This window comes from Anopheles gambiae, chromosome 2 (genome assembly GCF_943734735.2).
Source record: "Anopheles gambiae chromosome 2, idAnoGambNW_F1_1, whole genome shotgun sequence".
Lineage (NCBI taxonomy): Eukaryota > Metazoa > Arthropoda > Insecta > Diptera > Culicidae > Anopheles > Anopheles gambiae.
Window position 1 is genome coordinate 111,229,873 of NC_064601.1, and position 20,331 is coordinate 111,250,203.

Here is a 20,331-nt window from a genome sequence, read left to right on the forward strand (position 1 = left end):
GCAATGAAAATAACACAATAGTATGAAATTGAACCAAACTTGTTCAATATTCGATGCATTAGAAATAGCAAAATTGTTTTGTGTGCTATCTTATGCACTGGCAAAATTATTCAATCTAAACTCGGGGAAGGCTTCTGCTCTGGGTTTGCCGATCCTATTCCTTCCGGGCATTCTTCATTCACCGCTGCACAACCACTTGACAGTGCAACACTAGCAAAATACATACATTCAAAGTGCTATAAATGTTTGAAAGTCCCCCTTGGCCGACCGGTTTCGTGCCGGCGTACAGGCAAAGTCAACCACAAGCGAAGAGAATTTTGTGCATCCTGCAGTCTACGGCCAGCGCACACGACCGGGTCTCGAGTGCAACCGACCGCCGGCAAATGTGTGTGATCGCACATTTGTTGACATTATAAATTCATGCAGGAAGCATCGCTCTGTATCGGGAAGAATTGGGTTAGGGCAAGGCAACGAAAAAAGAAGAAGAAGCATCCGTGCAGGCACGAAAATCTGTTTCCTTTTCGTTGAGTGGAGACGATGACTTTGTAGCTGGCAGCGGAGACCAAACAGATGGATGCGGTCGTTGAAAGTCGTTCGGTCGTGGCATGCGGCATGATCGCTAGCACATCGGAGCAGAAAAAGCGGAAAAGTGTCCCGCTGGAAAGAAATTTATAAACTGTGGTCAGACTCAAATCGAACTCGGAGAACAAGCACAATGGTTAAAAGGGGATCCGTTTTTCGGGCGAGGGATAGTTCAATTAACCAGGAAATATGGAAGGTTTCCACTCAAGACCTTCACCATAATATGGCTGTGAATGTGTTTTCGTAACAGTTTGCTGAGCTGTTCAAACGTTGTTGAAACGATATTTTTTCTTTCCTCACATGCAAATATCCACACTTGAAGTCAGATTTATGGAAACTCATTTCCCGTCTCAGCACTGTGAGATGTAGATGTAGGACCAACCTCAACCGGATGCCGGAACGTCCGCTACGAGCAATGGCAGGAGCACTGGCTCAGGCACAAGGAAGTGCAGTCCAACCGACCGGCGGCAGGATGTGAGGGAAGCATATTGGGAAGTTGGAGTTTCGTTTGTTTGATTAACTTTTGCGGTCATGAAATACGGCGCATTCGGGCTTTGGATGGGCTTGGTTATGTGAGTAGGAGGCTGGATGGATTGTGTTGTTGCCGCTGGTTGAACTTTTTCCATCCGACCGTCGCCGTATGCGGAGCTGGTTTGAATGCCATTTGCACTCTCGATCCGCACTTCCTGTCCTAACTTCCTATTTTGACTTTTTTTATCTTGTTTCCCGAAGCAGGTCAGCAGCTGTGTAAATGTTTTGCGTGCAAGTGTTGGGGTAGTCGGCAAAGAAAGTTGTAGCACAACTCGTTTCCGTTGTTTTGCGGTGTTTATGAAGTATTTTGAACGGGATAATGGGAGAGAAACAGGGACAGATAGAAAAAAAACACCCTGTTCGACCAATACGGTTTGTAGGTGACAGGTTAGGGATTTGGTTGTTTTTTGAGGGTGAGTGAGCTCATGTGCAGCCGTGTGTGAGCGTTGCGGACCAGCAACTTAGTTTTGTGTGCGAGTTGATCATCCGTAAACGATCCTCCCGAGGGAGATATTGGGGAAAGGTTTAGTGCCGTTGCTTCTGGGAAGCTAGTGGTTTGCTGCTGGGAAATTGAAAAGTAAATGCACGCGTGTTCCATCAGTGTGATTGTGTGTGTGTGTGGTAGGTTGTAAGTACAGGTTAGGGGTTGATTGGCAAAGTTTTGCCAACAAGTAATGCGCAACCAATTGAACCCACTTGGTTTGTATTTATGGTTTGATCGTTTAAATAACTGAACGATTTGATGTAATTGATAATTGATCGTTTTTTTCCTCTTAATAGAATTAATTACAACTCTATTTGTTTGAAACGAAGAGAAAAAGTTTAATAATGATAAATTATTCCTTAAACTGCGAGATGTGTGCAATATTGCATATCTTTAGGCGTGTTTCTATATTTTTTACAATAATATGTTCCTCGCCCGAGACTTTTTTCGAGCAATATTTTTCTGAATAAATGTTTTCACGATATTCACTCAGTTCGATTGAAGTGTAAGCTCTACAAACGCTTTAGTTCTTTTATCTTAAAAAAATCGTTGAAAAATATCCCACACACCAATTGAAGCCAACCCTTTGTTAGACGAAAGCAGAATACAACTGCACTTTCATTCGCTTCAGCTTAACTTTTTACACTTCGCTCAATAAAGTGTAGATTTACTTTTCGCTACTACATCAACCCTTTTTTGCCCGGCAGCCCATCTCAATCAATCAGCAGCATAGGAACCGTTCCGCACTGTTCTAGTCACAGTTGAACGGGCGGGTTCGATTTTCACGCCCCCTTTGCTACGGACCGGCGCTGATGAAGAAATCGCTAAACTTTGCGCGCGTAATAAGATTGGCTTGCAATTTCAGGGTAAATTTAATCTAAGTTAGATTGAAAACTAAAACGGTTCTGTTTGCACAGCTTGCTTGGCCTGGCGTCTGCGTTGCGCTCGGTTGGGTGTAAAACCCCTGAAAGGTTGGTGCAGCTCGAGATGCAGCGCTACTGGTACAGGGGAGTGATAGTAAACGATCGCAGCAGGTAGTTGAAAGTGTATACGGCTTCAGCCACACAAGCGACAAGTCGAGCGTTACAGCCAGGCTTTTGATACGGGGGTACTTGTTCACCGTTGCATACGAGCAGCAGTTAGAGTGTATTAGAGGTTTTAGGCGCTTAAGATGGGTTAATTGTTGATTTAATTGAAAATTATTGCCAGTGTCAGAAGCGCTACGAAAATGAAACATGGTTTGGCAATGGTTGGAAATTTAAGATTAAAATCTTCCATTTACAGTCAAACGTTGGGGAAATGTTTAACGGATTTTCTCACTTTATGAGCATTTGAACGCCTGAAGTAATCTCTTTAGCAAAGTTGTACTTAAATTAAGATGCTGTAAAGCGAGGGATGCTCACGAACTTCTTAAGAATTCGTAAATTGCAGCAGCCAAGTACAGCCCAGCCACGATGTTCGCTTTGCCCCAAGGGGAGGTGGGCTGAGTTATCCTCGGGAGAGATTTACTGGCACTGTACAAAGCTTAACAAGCACGGCATGCGGCCATGGTGGAAATGCATTTTCAAAACCGCCAACCAGCCAACCGCACTTGATGGCGGTGGCAACCGACCGATCAGCTTACCAGAGTTACTTGCGTGTGCCGGGATCGTTCATTCATCACACGACTCGGCGCTGGCTGGCTGTGTGTGTTTACACAGCACGGAAGTTGGTTCTTAATTTTCGCTCCAATTAGCTCACCAGCGGGAGCCGTGTGCCGTGAACTGTCAAGAGATTAATTTATTATATATACACACATACACACACAGGGGTACATCGTCAAACACACAGACTGCACTCGTAGACGGTACACCAGTGGCAGCAACTGCTCCTCGCGAAACTTGAGATAGATTTATTATGCAGTTTCTACCCCTGTACGGCTCAGCCCTGCTTGCCTGTACTGTGCCTGCAACTTCCCTTTGGAACGCCAAGAAATGTACAGGTACAGTGTAATCTGGGCCGTTTTGGCGGGCGTCTTGCATCGCGTAGCTTCACGGGGGAGTGCACTACATTTTCGTAAGTTAATGGGATTTTAGTTCTCATTTGGAAAGGAAGCAGTTTTGATTACTAACGTTTGCTACGCATACAACGAGGGTGTCGGAAGGCAGCTGTCTGAAAATAGTACAGAGTGACTAAAATTAAAAAAAAGTCTTGAATCTTGGCAAAAATAATTCAAAATTACAGTCAAGCTTCAACTTCCAAAAAAAATCAAAAAATTAATTTCAACAGTGACATTATGGAATTTAACGTAAGCATTTTATTATATTTCAATTATCTGTAGCAAATTCTCATATTCTGCAGTTCATAGCTCGTTAAATTTAATTTGTTGCTTCATTTATTATTGACAATACAGTCTGTTCCCGAGTTACGCGGTTTCTGCGTTCCCGACGAATCCGCGTAACTCGAATATTCGCGTATGTCGAATTTCACGTTTTTTGACTAAAATACTATTGATTACTCGGAGTTTTTTATTTAATTTAGTACTTTCATACACTTTATCATTTATTTGATATGATTCGTGCAGAAAATTATAATATTTCTGGTTTTTAAGCGGTTTCAATTTGTTAGCATAAATGCAATTTATACCGAACTTGACGCAAATTGTATTGATTTGACATTTAATCTGTCAAATTTAGAAAACCGCGTATCTCCGAATCCGCGTATGTCGAGAACCGCGTAACTCGGGAACAGACTGTACTGCCTTTGGTCCTATTTTTCCTTAAACAAACGCTTTAACATGCGTTCGTGTCATGCAGAGTGCCTATCTTTGAGGGGCTGTTAGTAATCATAAATCTACAGAGAAACGCTTCAACATGCTTAATGCAGATTGCCTACCTTTTGGGCGCTATTTTCATTTCTCTCAATAATCACACGGAATTAATAAGCACTAAAACACGCAAACACCTAAAATCTAGCAATCGCGTTCTTAGAAAATGCTACATGGACCTATTTTAAACGCTCGGAAACAAGGAAGCGTCTCGTTAAAAGCATTCACGTCGGTGCGCTCCAGAAAACGGGATTACCTGTTAACGTACGGTAAAAAGGTTCGTCACAAAACCGTTGCCATTTGTGTGTCTGTGCGCGCACACAAACACAAACATACAGCTACGGGGCTTAAATTGACAAAGGTAGCTACCGCCATCACACGTTTGCTGCTGGCATCACGCCACACGGATTGATTGTGACAAACAAAATGGGCGACCCCCGGCGGGACCAAGACATCGGAAGAACACGATGAAGACATAGATCAATTTCCCATTTGTATCCGTGTTTGCTTATATTCCGTTCGCCTTAACCTTAACGCGGGAGTAGAAAGGTAGAAAGCGTCTTTTGTAAGTGAGGTGAAAAAGAAATGGGGGAAAAACATAGCAGCACACACACAAACAGACACATTTTTGCCCAAAAACCCCATTCGTCGTGCCAGCGACAGAAACTGTTCGCCCCTCGTGCAGCTGTGCGGGGCAGCTCGAAATCGAAGACGAATGAGCTTCGGCTTAAAATCACGTTCCGCAAACAGCAGGCAAGCAATGCCGAATGTGTTTCCTTCGATTGCGGTGGCGTGCGGTCTGGGTGGTGTACGCTTCCGCCAGTAATCCGTTTGACAAATAAAAGCACTTTGTCGTCGCTGCGTACGTTTCAGCTCGCCGGGGCAGCGATGGGAGAGATGGGAGACGCTTTTTTACATTCCCGGGATGGAAAGTTTGCTTTGCCGGGTATTATGAGCGATCGAGTGCAGCACGTTCCGACGTTCTTAATGGATTCTTGTGTCTTTTCGAAAGGTGACAACAGGAAACAATCATTCGATGCAGCAATGTTGCAACTGTACGCAAGCAATGTAAACCATCATCGCAACCAGTCAATTTCAAATTTCATCACAATGCGAAGTTGCATTTGTTTCCCATTGTCGTGCACAGTGCCGGCTTGGGGGAAGTTTGTCTAGCTTAATTATCGAAACCAGCCCGAGCGTGTTTGGGCGACAGCCCGCTGTACGATAAGCAACGGGTGTCTTCCATCAACGGTATGGCATACTAATGTGCCAGTCTGACGAAAACTGTGCTCATTACGAACGCAGACGATTTGCATGCGAAAGAAATTGTCCCTGTGTGTGTGTGTGTGTGTGTGTGTGTGTGTGTGTGTGTGTGCGAGAGTGCCTTTTTTCTTTCTTCTTCTGTACCAGGAAGCGCACATAAATTTACGCAACACTTGCATACCTTTCAGGCGCGTGGGCTTTCCTGCATTTCTCTGCCGGTCGGAAAAAGGTGGAGGGAAAACTTTGCACACCAAGCATAAGTAGGATTTATTTCGACAGAAAGTTTGCTTCACTCACACTACTTGGGTAAATGCTGCTTTATATCACTCGTTTGTGTGGCTGTGTGCCTGTGTGTGTGTGTGCGTGCGTCAATGTCTTTCACTCGAATTAATACTTGCATCAAAATGCAAATGCCGTACCACCATTTCTCCTCTACCTTTCGTGCTAAAACGCTCCCGAGAGGGATTTCGGAGAAAGCCGACGAAGAGTTTAGTTTCCAACCAGCCAGTTCGGTGCTCGGTAAAGAACTTTTTAATTCCTTTCGGATTGTTTCGGAAACCGGGTAAGATTGTTCTTTCCACCCTCTTCCGGGTGAGAGGGGGGAGCTGCAGGAAGTACGCTGAGTACGCCCAGTACGAAAAGTCAAACATCACAACTGTTTCGTTTCATTTAACTTTACCGGCCGACTTGGAGTGATGGCAGACGGAGGGGGGGGGGGGGGAACTAAATGTTGGAACTACAGACAAGAAGAAATAAATAATTCTTTTTCTTATCCTACACCCTTTCTCTCTCTTTCATTTTTTTTTGCAGCAAAAAACTGGAAGATACACTGCAGTGGGCCTAATGCGGAATAAAACTCTTCGCGTACACGCAAACTACAATAACTTCTAAAATGTGCACACAACTAAAACATCTAAAAAAAGACAAATAACTGATGAAACATCAACGAAAGTAAAGGCACTTTCACTAAGAAGTCGGTGAATCGACTAACTAACTTAAAATGCTGACTCGCCTCACGAAAATTTACTCCGAAAAGAAGTTTTCAATTTACTTTTAGACCAAATTGATTCGCGTTTTTCTTCCTCTTAATGTACGAAAAGTTTGATTGGTTTGATTTTCGATAATTAACCACGGTTAGCAGCATCTGACCTAAGTGCTTATAACAGTGCGGAGATTTTACCTTTTCAGGTGTATGTGTTTGAGAAGGTTTTGGTTAAATTTTTTGTTCTTTTACTTTCCTTAATCATTTTAGCGTGGCAGTGTAGACACACACACAAAAAACGGTGCAGTGCAGAAGTGATGTTGAAACAGGGTGAAAAATAAAAGAAAGAGAGAGAGTGAGTACAAAAAAGTGTGCCAATCAGTCAGTGTTGAAGAAAGCTCCGTGGCAGTGTGAAGTGAAAAAAGCCAAGAGAATGAAAATAAAAACCTTCCCCCCGCATGCAGCAGTCCTGTCAAGCAGTTGAATAATTAATTACGCAAGAAGAATAGCGTTCGCCAAACTGAAACGCCGTACCAGTTTAGTGAAGTGTGATTGGGATAGAAACGAGCCGGAAAAGGAAGGAAGTAGGTTAGTTGCTAGCTGCGAGCTTGTCAAAGCATAATTGGCATTTGCTCTCGCTCGATGGCGATTCTGTGAAAAAGTGTTCGTGTGAGTGTATAAGAAGAATGCAGCTACTGTGTGTCTTGTGAGTAACCACTGCTGCCACGATTGATTTCTGCGAGCAAATAACATTTAAAATTCCATAAATAAACTAGCCCCCAGGGTTTGGGCGATTGTTTTGCGAGTGTGGTACGGGAAAACAAAACCAGAAGAAGGTTCATCTTCTTGCCTGCGGTGCAACATGTAACGGTGCAACGCAACGCCATTCCGTGCTGCCTAACTGCGAAATGTTTCCGCTGGCACGAACCAACAGCAGCAGCCCAACAATGCACCGACGGGTGTAGCAACGTTCAGCGGGGTTGGTGTGGAGAAGTAACGCTATCGTGCTCGGCTGCCATTAGGAGGGCCGTCGATCACCGTCCGTCGCTGCACAGTGTAGTGGAGTGAAAAGTACGCGCGCAGAAGGGGCCCAACCACGCACACGTCTATGCCGTTGGCGGGCGCGTCCAAAACCAATAATGGATGTACGCGGACTCGCCCAGGGCATTCTGCTGCTGCACATTCTCAAAGGTAAGTCAATTAAACCGGGGAGAGGGAAAGAAAGGTCGGCGTCCGTTTGGTTTCACCCCTTTCTGGCAATGTTCGTGAAGGAGTTCTGAAGAAATGTCTTCTGCTTTCTGTGCGTTTGAAGTCAACCAGCAACATCACCGTAGCCGAGCACTGGAATGGGTTCAAACCAATCGTTTAATTAGTGTGCTGAAAGGTTGAGCCATCTCCAAGTGCTTATAATACATCCCGCATCGAAGGTTTCCTTTGCTGCGAGGCACTACTATGAAAGCTACCTCATTTTGTGCCATTGGTGGCGTGAGAAAAGAATTTAATGAAGAAATTCCTACACTCCGTTTGCCGGCAAAAATGAGGTTCAAGTATTCCGGCCTGCCACCGGGTTCGCCGGAGATCGAATGGAATTTTATTGCCATCGCATTGGGAAAGAATGAAATGCATCGCTGGTAGAAGACTTGAGTGGTGAGGAGCGGTGTTTGCGAGTTTGGTTCGGGTTTGGGAAGGAGTGTGAGTGCTGCGAGACAAGCAGTTGAAGGTCAGGTGCAGCTGGAAGGTACATGAGCACGCATGGAACATATAAAAGCACTCTCCTAATTGAAGATAATATTTCTTGTACTTGATAATATGTACGTTGAAACTCTTTTCAAGCTTGTTCTTGGGTCAAAATTAATGAATAACGATAATTTATAGGTTAGGATTGAAATTAACTAGTAGCATCGATATATTACATCCAACTTCACGTAAAGGATACACACATCTTAAAAAAAGGTTATCAATAACGAAAAAGGATATTATCGTTAGAGCGCCATCTGTTGCAAAAGCTGAATACTACAATCCACTAGGATGTTTGTCTTGATTTACTAGCTTTCATTTTTATTGATAACTTTTAGAGTTTTATTCATCTTTCTCATGTTCATTCAACAGTTATTTTTATATTGAAACTATAAAAATTACTGTCTTTGCCTACAACATTACTTAAATATCATTATTTTGTTGTATTCATTCTCACTACTTTATATATTTATTATTACCAACAACAGCTAGACAGCAGCCACCATAGCTTCCAAAACATATTTTATGCACATTGATTTAGGTTCACAACTATACTACAAACCAACTCTATATGTTAAAGTGTCCCAAAACCAACCCTTACCTAGTAGAATAGCTTCTTGTTTGAGACCGAGACTACTGGATGAACGTACCATTTGAATTATTAATCGAAGGCTCAACATCGAACCCACTCTCACACGCTGTCTGTTCAGTCGCAGTCCTTCCTGCTCGAACCATCAATTAGCTTTGCTTGATTATCTATCCGTCACCCCACCCCGAAAGAAGCGGGTCCAATTAGGGTCGTCGAAAGTTACCGTCGAGACCGAAACTAATGTAAATTTCAGGCTCTCACACGACACACAGCGACCCGGCTCAGCGTGTGGGCAGCCGCGTTTCAATGGACGTTAATTTGTTACGATCCAAGAATTAGGCCAACGAAAAACCCTCTCCGTTGATCCTTCTGTGCCTTTTCCCATTAAAAAAAACCTTGCCCCCACTAAAGCACTCGGCCCATTTCGCCCCTCCCACACTTTGCGTGAAAAGTAATGTCAAATAAATTACTCAAAGTTCGTTTGTTGCTTCTCCGTTTCGGTTAGAGCCGGCGGGCAGTCCTGCAGTCGGAGTATTTGCTCGCGCACGTCCATTTCCGATTTTTGGCAGCTTAATTTACATGGAAACCGTTCGTCAGGCTACCGCGAGGGGACAATTGAGTTAATTTTCCGTCACTCGGGCGCTTTTTTTTTGCGCAGGAGGCTTCCCACCCCATTGAAGGAGGTTTGACAGAAAAAGAATGGCATTTGTTTGGAAGAGTTTTATGGCGTTTTGCAAAAAAAACGCCCCTTCGTAGGAAGTTTTCCACCACCAGGCGCCTCCATTCGTAACGTATATTTAAACGGGCGGGCGCGCGTACAGTGTACGAAAGCTTTTGAAAATTGTGCCACTGTACTACTCCATTACCCTCCTGACCTGACAAATTTACACCGCCCAAAATGGCAAAAAGGAGAAAAAAAAACACACAGAAACATGAGACACCTTTTTTCCCTCCACAAAGGCACAAGAAACGACGTTCTTGTTTGCGTTGGGCCTTTCCCCGTGCCCAGCACGGCCTCTCCCGCGCAAAACACAAAGTTTGCCTTCGTGTGCAGGGCATTTATTTACTTCCCATTTGCTTTTGCTACTGCTTATTTGCCACCGGGCCGGATGGACGAGCGGAGGGGTGTTGATTTATTCTTCCCCTACCAAACAAATTGCTTCACCAAATCCATCATCCGGATCAGCTGTATTGGAAAGGCATTTGGGAGGCAAACGGGTGGTTCAATGAATGGATGGACGGAAGAAAAAGCGGAGCCAAATAGAACGAGATTTAGATGAGACAGGATGAAGGAAAGTTAATACGGTACTGGTGCTGTGCAAGAGGATGCGAAAGCCAGTGGCAAAATCCTCAAACTCACCTCGACAAGAAACGACGCTCATCGCTCATACACGTCCACCGAGGGCACGGCAACGATCGAACCAAATTCGAACCCGACATGATGATGTTGGAAAGCGAAGATGCGAAGATGGAACAGCTGCGAAGATGGAACTTTCGCAGCGATTCAAATCCACATCCACACCGAGCGATTGAGAAGCGAACAAGTGAGAAAATAATACCATCAAAAAGCGACCAAATGGAAAAGGCGGAAAAGTGAAACATCTCGTTCTCGGCTTCCGACAGGAGCAGTGTGGAAATGGCGCGCGCTGGGCTGGGTGAAAGCAGTGAGTGGCTTTCCGGGACTGTGCTACTTGTCTCGAGTGTTAGCTCTCGTTTGTTTCGTTTGATTCCGGAAATCCAGACACAAGCGAAAGATTCTGTATTTGTTCGATTGTGTATGTCTGTGTGTGTGTTTGTGTGTGTATGTGCGTTCACGTCACGAAGTTAAGTCGTCTCCGGTACGCTCTCAGTTGTTTTTACTGCGCACCAAGTGAACGTGGGGGGAAGAGGAAAACTTTTTTCATTTCAATCATCTCCCATTGACTTTCTTGGTGCTCGCTGGTCTGTCGGTTTGAGTGAAACTTTAAGAAGGGTTTCATTCGCCCAGTTCTCATACCACGGTCGTATAAAACCCCTAGTAAAAAACCGCACACGCATTACAAATGAGCGAAAGTTCTTAATTTGACAGTGGAAAGCAAAACCCCGTTCCGTTTTTTTCTCAGTGGCGCACTTTGCACATTCAAGCGACATGAAATGAGCAGCACAGAAGAAGGGGGGGGGGGAGCAGGGAAACTTTCGAACCGAAAGCCCTACACATAACACATCTGCATGGTTGACAGGTTCGCCTGTGCTGCCAAATAACATGGAAAGCGTTTCAGGCCAGGCGGGGGCAGCCCGATGTGAAACCTTTTTCAAACTGACTGGCTCATTCGGCCGCTGGTGACGCTGGTGAAATATTCAAAATACGTCCAAGTTACCCTCCGATGTTTGATTCCGATGCCGAAGCGAAGGATCGTTTTTTTTTACGAAGAATCAACTGTATCCTGCTGGAGCTGTCCGTTACTGATGATGCTGTCCGTGGCAGGGTTGTGAGAAAGTTAAAATGTATTGGAAATGGAACTTTCAGCTCCTGTTTTTTGTTTGGTCGATGATTTGAAAAATGGCAAGGTGGGAGATAAAAAAGGGAAATTGTTTCTTTTAGAAGGAGGCAGATAGTGTGACAACACTAACAACGGCATTACAAATTCATTTCTTGTTCAGGTTTTGACGCTTTCGACAGGCAGAAATGTAAAAACACTTGAGCAAATTGTTCGAATTGTAATACTCACAAGTTGGAATTTCACATTTTGGAACCATTACAACCTACTTTTGGCTACACAAGGCATGGAAACTACTCCTACTGCTATTTAATCGCTTTATATTAAGAGTAATGTTACAATTTTCGAATAAATTTGATTGAAATACATTTTGTTTTTATCATCTTCACGTGCAACTCATCTCCACAGCACCCTGAAAAGCTTCATGTTTGAAATTACTTTCATAAGATAAACATAAAACTTCACGCAGAGGGAGCTCGTATCTACGACGCCCGGAGACTGCAATGGTAGAAGTACTAGGACGATGGAACAAAACCACGGAAAGCAGCCCAACAACTTGAGCGAAGCAAAAATATAAAAAAAACACATACAGCAAGTTTACTAAGATAAAGAAAATTGGATTTTCCATAAGCACAACCGCATTGGCGGCGGTATACTATCAGGTACAAAGATGGATTGCCTGCCTGGTCTGCCTGGCCTGGCTGGTGGGATAAAGTTTGTAAACTTGGCTACAGGTCTTGGTTACGGCACTGCACCACGAGCAGATTGTGTCAGACGTCAGCAGTTTGCCTGCCTGCTTCACCGTGCAGGGTGAGTGCTGTTCCGTGGGGGTTCCCTTTACTGCTTTAATGTATGATAAAGATAAATTTAAAAAGGTAAGAAACCGAAGAAATACACTCAACTACGCGAAAGCACTGCAATCGGTTGAGAAGCCACAGAGAAAGAAAATAACACAAGCGGAGTAGTGCTGTTGGATAAGAAAGGTAAAGCTTTTTTTCCTAACGTGAACACACACACATCTCGGTGAAACTGTTCGCATCCCGAAAGGTTGCACCCTGCTGGCAAGGGATTACTTTACTTTAAATCAATTTTCTCGTCCAACACGGCAGCAACACCAGCCGCGCTGGGAGATTTATGCTAACGAATGTTACTCTTATACACCACCGCTGTACCTTTCCTGCGGAGGTGTTGTACCTTGGTGTGGGATCGCAAAACGAAAAACGGTGAAATGGTGAGAATAAAGAAACCGGAGGACTGGAAACAGGGGTTAAGCTACACAGCTATTGAAGCATGAAGTGAATTTTCCTGACATAAAGAAGGGCGTTAAGTATTTACCCGTTTTCGTGTAAGAAACGATTACGGTGATTCCTGTTTCATGTTCCCTTCAAACGGGGGAGATATTTTTACATCGGGAACAACTTCATGGCGTACGGTTGTGGGATAAAATGCTTTAATGTTATAACATTAGTATGAAAATAATCATTTACCATGGTTTGGCCATACTATGTGTATTGTGGATTGCATACCTTTTAGGCGCTTCGCGCATGTATAATATTTCTTATACAACAAACCATAGTAAATGCTCCAACACTGAAAATGTTATTTGTAGTGCTTTTGCGTCTTTTGCGTCTGCTTTTTTCCTCAGTCCCACACATCTGGACACCCTGATGGATGTGTTATGGAGGAAGATTACCAACCCACAGCTTCGCCCCCCTCGTTAGCGTTACCTTTGCGATAAAGGTGATGATTAAACGCTGCAGGGAGTCAAGCAAAGCGGGGCAGGTTTCGTTCACCATACGGTGAGCAGGAACAGGAACAAACAAACGATTCACAACACAGCGATACGCGGCCGTCTTCAACCGTGTAGGATTTGTAAGGATATTTGTACCGGCCTTGCTCCACAGGGGGGGGGGGGGGGGGGGTCAAAAACCCCCAGTGCCGGTAGATTTGCTGAGCTTAGAAAGTTCACTCCCCGTCCCCGTTCGCTTCATCGGCAGAAGGCCGAACCGTCGGGTAAGGCAGAGCAAAACGGTTTGCCCGAAATCGATCGAAGCATATCGGCATGAGGGCGGGGATGCACAAAACACTCTCGATACTCATTTTCCAGTTGACGTAGGAGGTAAGATTATAAAACGGAACGTGTCAGTTTATCTTGCGTTATTTATGAGTGCCGGGTGCCCCTTGCGCTCGGCCTGTGCTCGGTGTGCGATGCGGCTGTGACCTTTGCATTTATGGATCAGGCCGCTCGTAAATCCGTGCCGTCCCCACTTTCAGATCCTGGGTCGAGCCCCAACGCGTCACTGCCTGACGCTGCGATGCAAATGCGAAAGACGACCCGGTTCGATCGGACAGATCGAGCGTGAAGCTTCCAGCTTTACACTTGCGTTTCTTTCTAATCGTAACCGAACGCCTCACTGAGACTGTGAGACTGTGGCCGGGATTGAGCACAACGGTGTGTTTGATTTTGCCTCCTTTTTCCAGATCCACTTGCGTATGTGCAATGAATATTCATTACGGGGACCGGTGGCAGTGGCAGGACCGTTTCTCTGGCAAAGTGGGAACTGTGGAAGCTGTCAGCTTACCATTTTTATCGCTATTGATTTTGCTAGGATTTATGCAATGATCCAGGGCCATAGAGAGCATGTGAGAGAGATAGAGGGTTTCTAGCCAACCGAGCGAATGGAACCAGTGAGGGCGAACGTGAACGTAACAGAATGTTTTTCTGATTCGATTTGATTTTCTGCACAAGAAGTGCCGCTCATTATGAGTCCAGTGTGTGGAACTCGATATCCGTACGGTGCGCTTCTATTTCATGCATTATCGATGTGGAAAATGCGCAGTAACTTGGGCTCTCATCGATGTTTAAGTAGAGGATGGAGTGGAAGCCTTACATTTCTTTGCACTGCCTACCATTTTGATGAATGGACAGGAATGGTTGCATACTTGTGAATATTGGAACATACTGGCTCTGGTTTGTTAGTGTAAGCACCATCGTTGGATACATGAGAGCTAGTTTTGCTAGATACAGGCCCGTTTTGAGCACCGTTTGTGAGGCAATTCTCTGAAAGGGATCGTTTGTATGACTTTCAAACGCTTTTTTCACGACGCATGATTCCGAGCTCGCCTAAAGTTATGCAATTCACTTAACAAAATACGATTATTTATGCCCTTTGTAGCTACTCTTGTAACCCATTTGCAGCACTGAGTGATGCTGAGATTTTTCTGTATTTGATAGCCCGGAATTGCATACTGATATACGCTACCCTAGAAGCTGTAACAATTATCTTGCATATTAAAATACCGTTCCCTTTTTCCACCCCATCACAAGCAAAGACACTCTCGGCAAAGGTACAGGTTGCATCTGCAATTTTAAAATAGCTGCTACATTTGCTGCTGCACTTGAGCTGAACGAAGTGCTCCACTCAAACGAGAAGGTAATTCCTTTGAACAGTTAAGAATGTCTTATTGCAAACCGAAATTAATTTGCCTTTGTTGCAATTGCCGAGCCTCGTGAAGCTCGATGTGGTTTTGATTTTCGAGAGCGTTCCACTCCTGTGACTTTGTGGTAAATCTCGGTTGCGACCACGCTTCTTAGCTTTCGCTTCCCAAATGTTAGCTTTGGGTCGAAATTTCGGTCATACGGAAACCATCGGTAGCTGCCGTAAAAAAAAGAAGAAAGAGTATGAGGTATGCCTTTTCCACTCTGTACGATAAAACGGAAGCTTTCATTGAAGTGGGTTCCGACAGGAGCAAACCCATTTTCTCCCATTTTTCCTGTGGGTAGTGTAGCGAGTATGCGTGTGTCTGGTTGTGACTGAGCGTAAATAATACATTTTTGGATAATTTTATTCACCGGTGTGCGCTGTTACTGCAGCTTTCGCTCACCTGCAACCGACAGTTGCGGCGCGCTGGGTCGTTACCGTTTGCGGACAGAAAGGGAAAAACCCGGTGGCACGAAATGGCTAGATGTTTGTGCACCGAGCACCCGAACAAATATATTATGAATTCGTAATGCCTTTCGATTATATATGGTTATTTACTTGGAAGAAACTCACCTCGTGTAGAGCATGGGTTTACCGTAAACACACCTTGTGGGTCGAAGGTAAAGATGGAGCTTTTAACTTTCGGACATGCTCGTGAAGGGATGCTTATGAGGTATGCACCAACCAACTCAAATGCTTTAATATTAAATGGCTCTTTAATAGGTTGAGAGCTGATGAAGTGAGTTTTGCAATTGATGCTGCATTTATTCTAACATAGTAGAATTAGATATGTAAATAAATATAAATATAGTTTTTGTTAACGTAGTCTAATCGTACCTCAAATAAAAAGCACTTTGCCAGCTGCCCTTATCTCTTTAATCCTCCCACTTAGGTTAGCGCAATACCCTAGTGTAATCAACGTGGAAGGAGACATTTGGCTTCTTAAGCCCCTACCGAGAAGGACTACTAAAACGGGCTGATGTCTTTTATCCATTTTCTGATTTATGGAGACATGAAAAACAAATTATGAGAGCAGATCCGCCGGTTTACAGCTGCAGAGCGGTCGTTTAAATTTAAATGCCTTTTAAGACGTTTTTTCCGGTAATTTATTGTGAACATTATAGCTTAAAGCTTTTGAGTGCATTACCTATTTAAAATATTCAATAAAATAAGAACAATTTGATTGAACGTTTATCGTTGAAAAGAAAGCTGTTAAAATGTACTGAAACGTTTGGCATTTATTCCATTTGGACTAAAATAAGGTATATTTTCATTAAAATCTAAAAGTTAAACGTTTACACGGTCCTTAAGGAATTGTACGTTGAACAATGTACGTCTTGCTGTGCAAAAGAAAGATATTGAAACAACCATTAAAAGATTCCATTATGCATCATCACCATACCCCGTCTGCTTCATAGATTTTCTTTTGCTTTACGGCACTTCACCAACTACACAATTACGCACGAACTCGGCACCAGCGCCACGAACCGGCTGGCAGAACAGACGTTCCCTTTTTTCGGTCACAAAACAAGTGCAGCCCATACCCAAACCAACGGCACTGCAGAAAAGCAAACAGTAATTTGATGTAAGATAAATGAGAAAGATAAACTTCTGGCACCCGAGAATGCACTCCTGTGCGCTCTGTGAAGGAAAGAGAATGGGGCGGGCACAGCTCTGAAGCACCTGCCGCACACGTGTTTATGCCCGATGTGTCACCGCATCACGGCCACTATCAACTTGTACCATCAGCAACGCCGAGCTCGAAAGCATCTTCAAGATGCAACAACGGCGTGACGCGCGCTCTTGACAAGGGCGGCTCGAGTTTCGTGCACTTCTTCAACCGCATTGTGACCAACCGCTAGCATGCATACAGCATGCATACGGTTTTTTGGGGAAGTGTGGTCCAGCCGGGGTGCGGTTTGGTTTGTAACACGCCCGCCTGCCTACAGTGTGTGTTTGTGCAGTGAGCAGTAATATTCGAAGTATACGATACCAATGCTTGCTGATGTGATGTGTATTAAATATTTAGAACGACCTCTTGCCCTCGGACTTCCTGCTTTGGTGCTTAATTTGGAAAGGTAGAATAAAAGGGGGCTACGGGTATATCATCAGGCCACCCTGCGCTCACGTGCTGACAGTGGTGATGTGTGATGATACGTAAGTGAGTTTTCTGAGAAAAAAAGGTCACGGGAATGGTGTTCGTTTGCTGAGAAATTGTTGTTGAAAAATGGCTGCTTTCAATGAGGGTTTTCTTTTGGATGAAGCAGATTGGAAATTTATTCAGACACATGCGCCTAAATGTATACTACATCGTTGGGTAATTTTATTTTTCTATCTCAGTGTAACCCTTACTATACTTGCTTGCCCTGATAGTAGGCAAAACACGCTGGTATTTTGCTGCATTTGTTTAATAAGAAGCATTAACATATTCATAGAATTTCTTTCATTAAGCAATATTACGTGCATATATAAAACCATCATTTTACATACCTTCAGGCGCTCAGCAAAGTAACTTCACCAGTGAAAGTAACTTCACAATCATTCCTTCGAACTAGCCTTATTTTTAGTAAAAGTTGTGACTGGAATAGAAACAAAAAATAAGTAACTCGGCTGTTTTTGATCATGACAGAATTAATCTTCAACAAATTCAATAATTATTAAAATGCATTTGTTCTGTAAGCATACACAAATTTAATTTGAGCTTATTACATGCACAAAGTACCGCATTATTACATCTCTGTCATCTCTCACACCAACACAGAGGAACAATGATGAACTCTTGCCATAGGATCATGTTCGATAAATGATTTTATAGCACCACATATCATGTAACTGTAGAACATCCGTTCCTCCAACCTACCCAACACATCTGAAGCAATTTATCGTTCACTGCTCCTGCTGCGACTCAACCGATCGAATACCGACCGTCTCCAAAGCATAATGCAGATATTTGCATTATAAATGCCTAGATCAATAAGACACCACCAGCATCACCGCCATCGACATTTTGCCTTGAAGGGATAAATTAGTTTTGCCTGTTACGTAGCCAAGCGGGCAATGTATCGTCTTCCCTTCTGCTCATCACTCACACTGATGGTGGGGGAAAAGGTGCTTACATAAAATCAATACACCGTTGGCAGGCCAGAGCAGGCAGGCACGTCGGGCAGGCTGGGAGAAGTGTTTCTTTCGCATTGCAGGCCTCATGTTCTGCCCGGCACAATTTATGATTGTCAGCACCGGAATTTGCTTTCACCTGCGATTGAAATCAATTTGCTACAAAACAACCGCTCCCCGGTTGTTGGAAGTGTTTCCTTCCTTGGCGCTTCTTTGCCGGATGTTTGCTCCGTGCCGGCCCCGTTGAACTCGGGTCACATCGGCGAGCGTTTTGTTTCACTAATTATGCTCACCGTTCAGCTTCCGGAGTGAATGGAGGAAATGGTTTGGGTGTCGTGCCGCAGTGCTCTTCCGACCATGAGTGAGATGTCACTCAACCGTTGATTAGATCGTGTCACGGGATGGCTTTATTACGGGTGACAGATGTCAACGTTATTAACGTCAGGGGGTAAGATAAACATATAGCGCTTTTGCATTGCATTGGGGCGCGGTTGAAGCAGGATGAGTTTGTAAACCAAACGAATTACGCGAGATTTTAATGTAATTACTGTTCAAAAGATTTAGCATATTACTGTGAGAATATGTGCTTAGCCAATCGCTGTAATTTACTGCTGCCTCTCTACTGGAGCTTTTATTTATTGTTAATTATATTATGTCAGCTTGCGCTTATATTTGCACATTATTATACAAAACAAACTCAATTACCGCACATCCTGCTGTTTTAAAATCATAACGATGCTTCTATCTTCCCGTATTTCAAACGCACCCATAAATAATACAACTACAAAGACCTGCCCGTTCACTTGCATTACGAAATGCAAAGCATTCCGCTGCATCTCCCAACTGCAACTGCAATGGCTTCAAATGCTAGGCGTTTTTGGGGAATAAAAATATGCAACCGCGCATATGTTATTGCTTTCGGAAGCTGCGACCGAAAGGGCCACTCGGACAAACGCAACGGACGGGTTTGAGAAAATAGAAAATATGCAAACGGTACCGCATGATCGATGGGTGGAAAGTTTTTAAAACAGGAAAGTGATAAAAAAATAATTCACATACACCAACACCAAACACACACACGCGCGCGCGCAAAGATTGAATAAATAAAAACAGACGACATATGAAAATAGGTCCACTTTTTCTTTCGCTCTATACAAAAAAGCCGCGGGATTTTGTGAGTGTACGCGCGCGAGTCTGTTCGTGCCATTCGTACTTTTCGGCTCCTTATTTTGTTTTCACTCAGTGCTCGGCTGTATTTATTTTGATGTTTGTTTGTTGCTTTATTTTCTTTTTCGAGCGCGCTTTTATTATGCTTCATTTCCGAAACCCCACATGCAGCGGGGCGCAGAGTTGCAGAAATTTCAGAACATCCACAATGGAACGGGCTTGCAGCAACGAAATGAAATAAAAATATTCTCCCGACCTGATAATCATGTTTGAAATCGGTACAGTGCCGATTGTTTTTCTTTTTCGTTTTTCACTGCACATGTTTAAGAGGGCATTTGTCTGGTTCGTTCTTTATGTTGTTGCACCGCGCAAGTGAATGTTTTAATTTTATCAAGCATTTTTAAAGCACATTGAAATGTGTAAATGGAAATGTATTTTTATGGCTTTTTCGGAGAATTATCTCATATGAATTTTATGGTAAAATAATTCACTATAAATGTGTATTTAACGAAGAAAGCGTACGAAGTACGAGTGTTTTTAATCCAGTACCCGGAGTACATTCACACACATCTACGCACACACGCTCTAGCAGGCAGTTGTGGTGTGTACGCAAATCATATGCAAATACAACCGTCTTACACTAGATGCAAATCGCAAATTAAACAACCAGTGACGGAACCCCTCTTCCAAACCTCACGTCGTCGTCCACCACACGAGGTGGCGACGATAGCGACGTTAGCATACGCGCGCGTCTTGAATCCGTGTTGCTCGTACATTCGATGGCTGAACACTTCAAACGACCAGTTTTTCTCCCACTTTGCACATGATGCCCACTGTGCCAAGCCTTGCGCTGTGCGAGCACAGTAATCCAAACATTATCATAATTTATAGTGAAAATTGTGTTTGTGTGCCACCGCCACCAGCCAGGCCGGGTTCGTCGCTTGTTCAAAGATATGGGCGAAAAGGGAAAAAGTTGGTTACTTGCTGGGCACGGGGGGAAAGAAAGCTGTGACAGTAAAAAACGAACGAAAAAAATGAACCGGCAAGCATATTTATGCTGTGTGCCAGTTTGGATGGGGTAAAAAGCTATTCCACCTACTCCGTTTTTTTTGGAGAG

General features: G+C 43.8%; 1 protein-coding gene across 12 annotated transcripts in view; it reads left to right on the forward strand.

The window, feature by feature from the left end:
- LOC1270011 (cell adhesion molecule Dscam2) overlaps positions 1-20,331 on the forward strand; it is a 108,154-nt gene that overhangs the window by 19,615 nt on the left and 68,208 nt on the right. For all 12 annotated transcript variants that reach the window (XM_061644129.1, XM_061644137.1, XM_061644128.1 and 9 more), the window contains exon 2: positions 6,919-7,839. In XM_061644129.1, coding sequence (XP_061500113.1) covers positions 7,788-7,839 — 52 coding nt within the window. In that variant the 5' untranslated portion in view covers positions 6,919-7,787. The remainder of the gene's footprint in view (positions 1-6,918; positions 7,840-20,331) is intronic.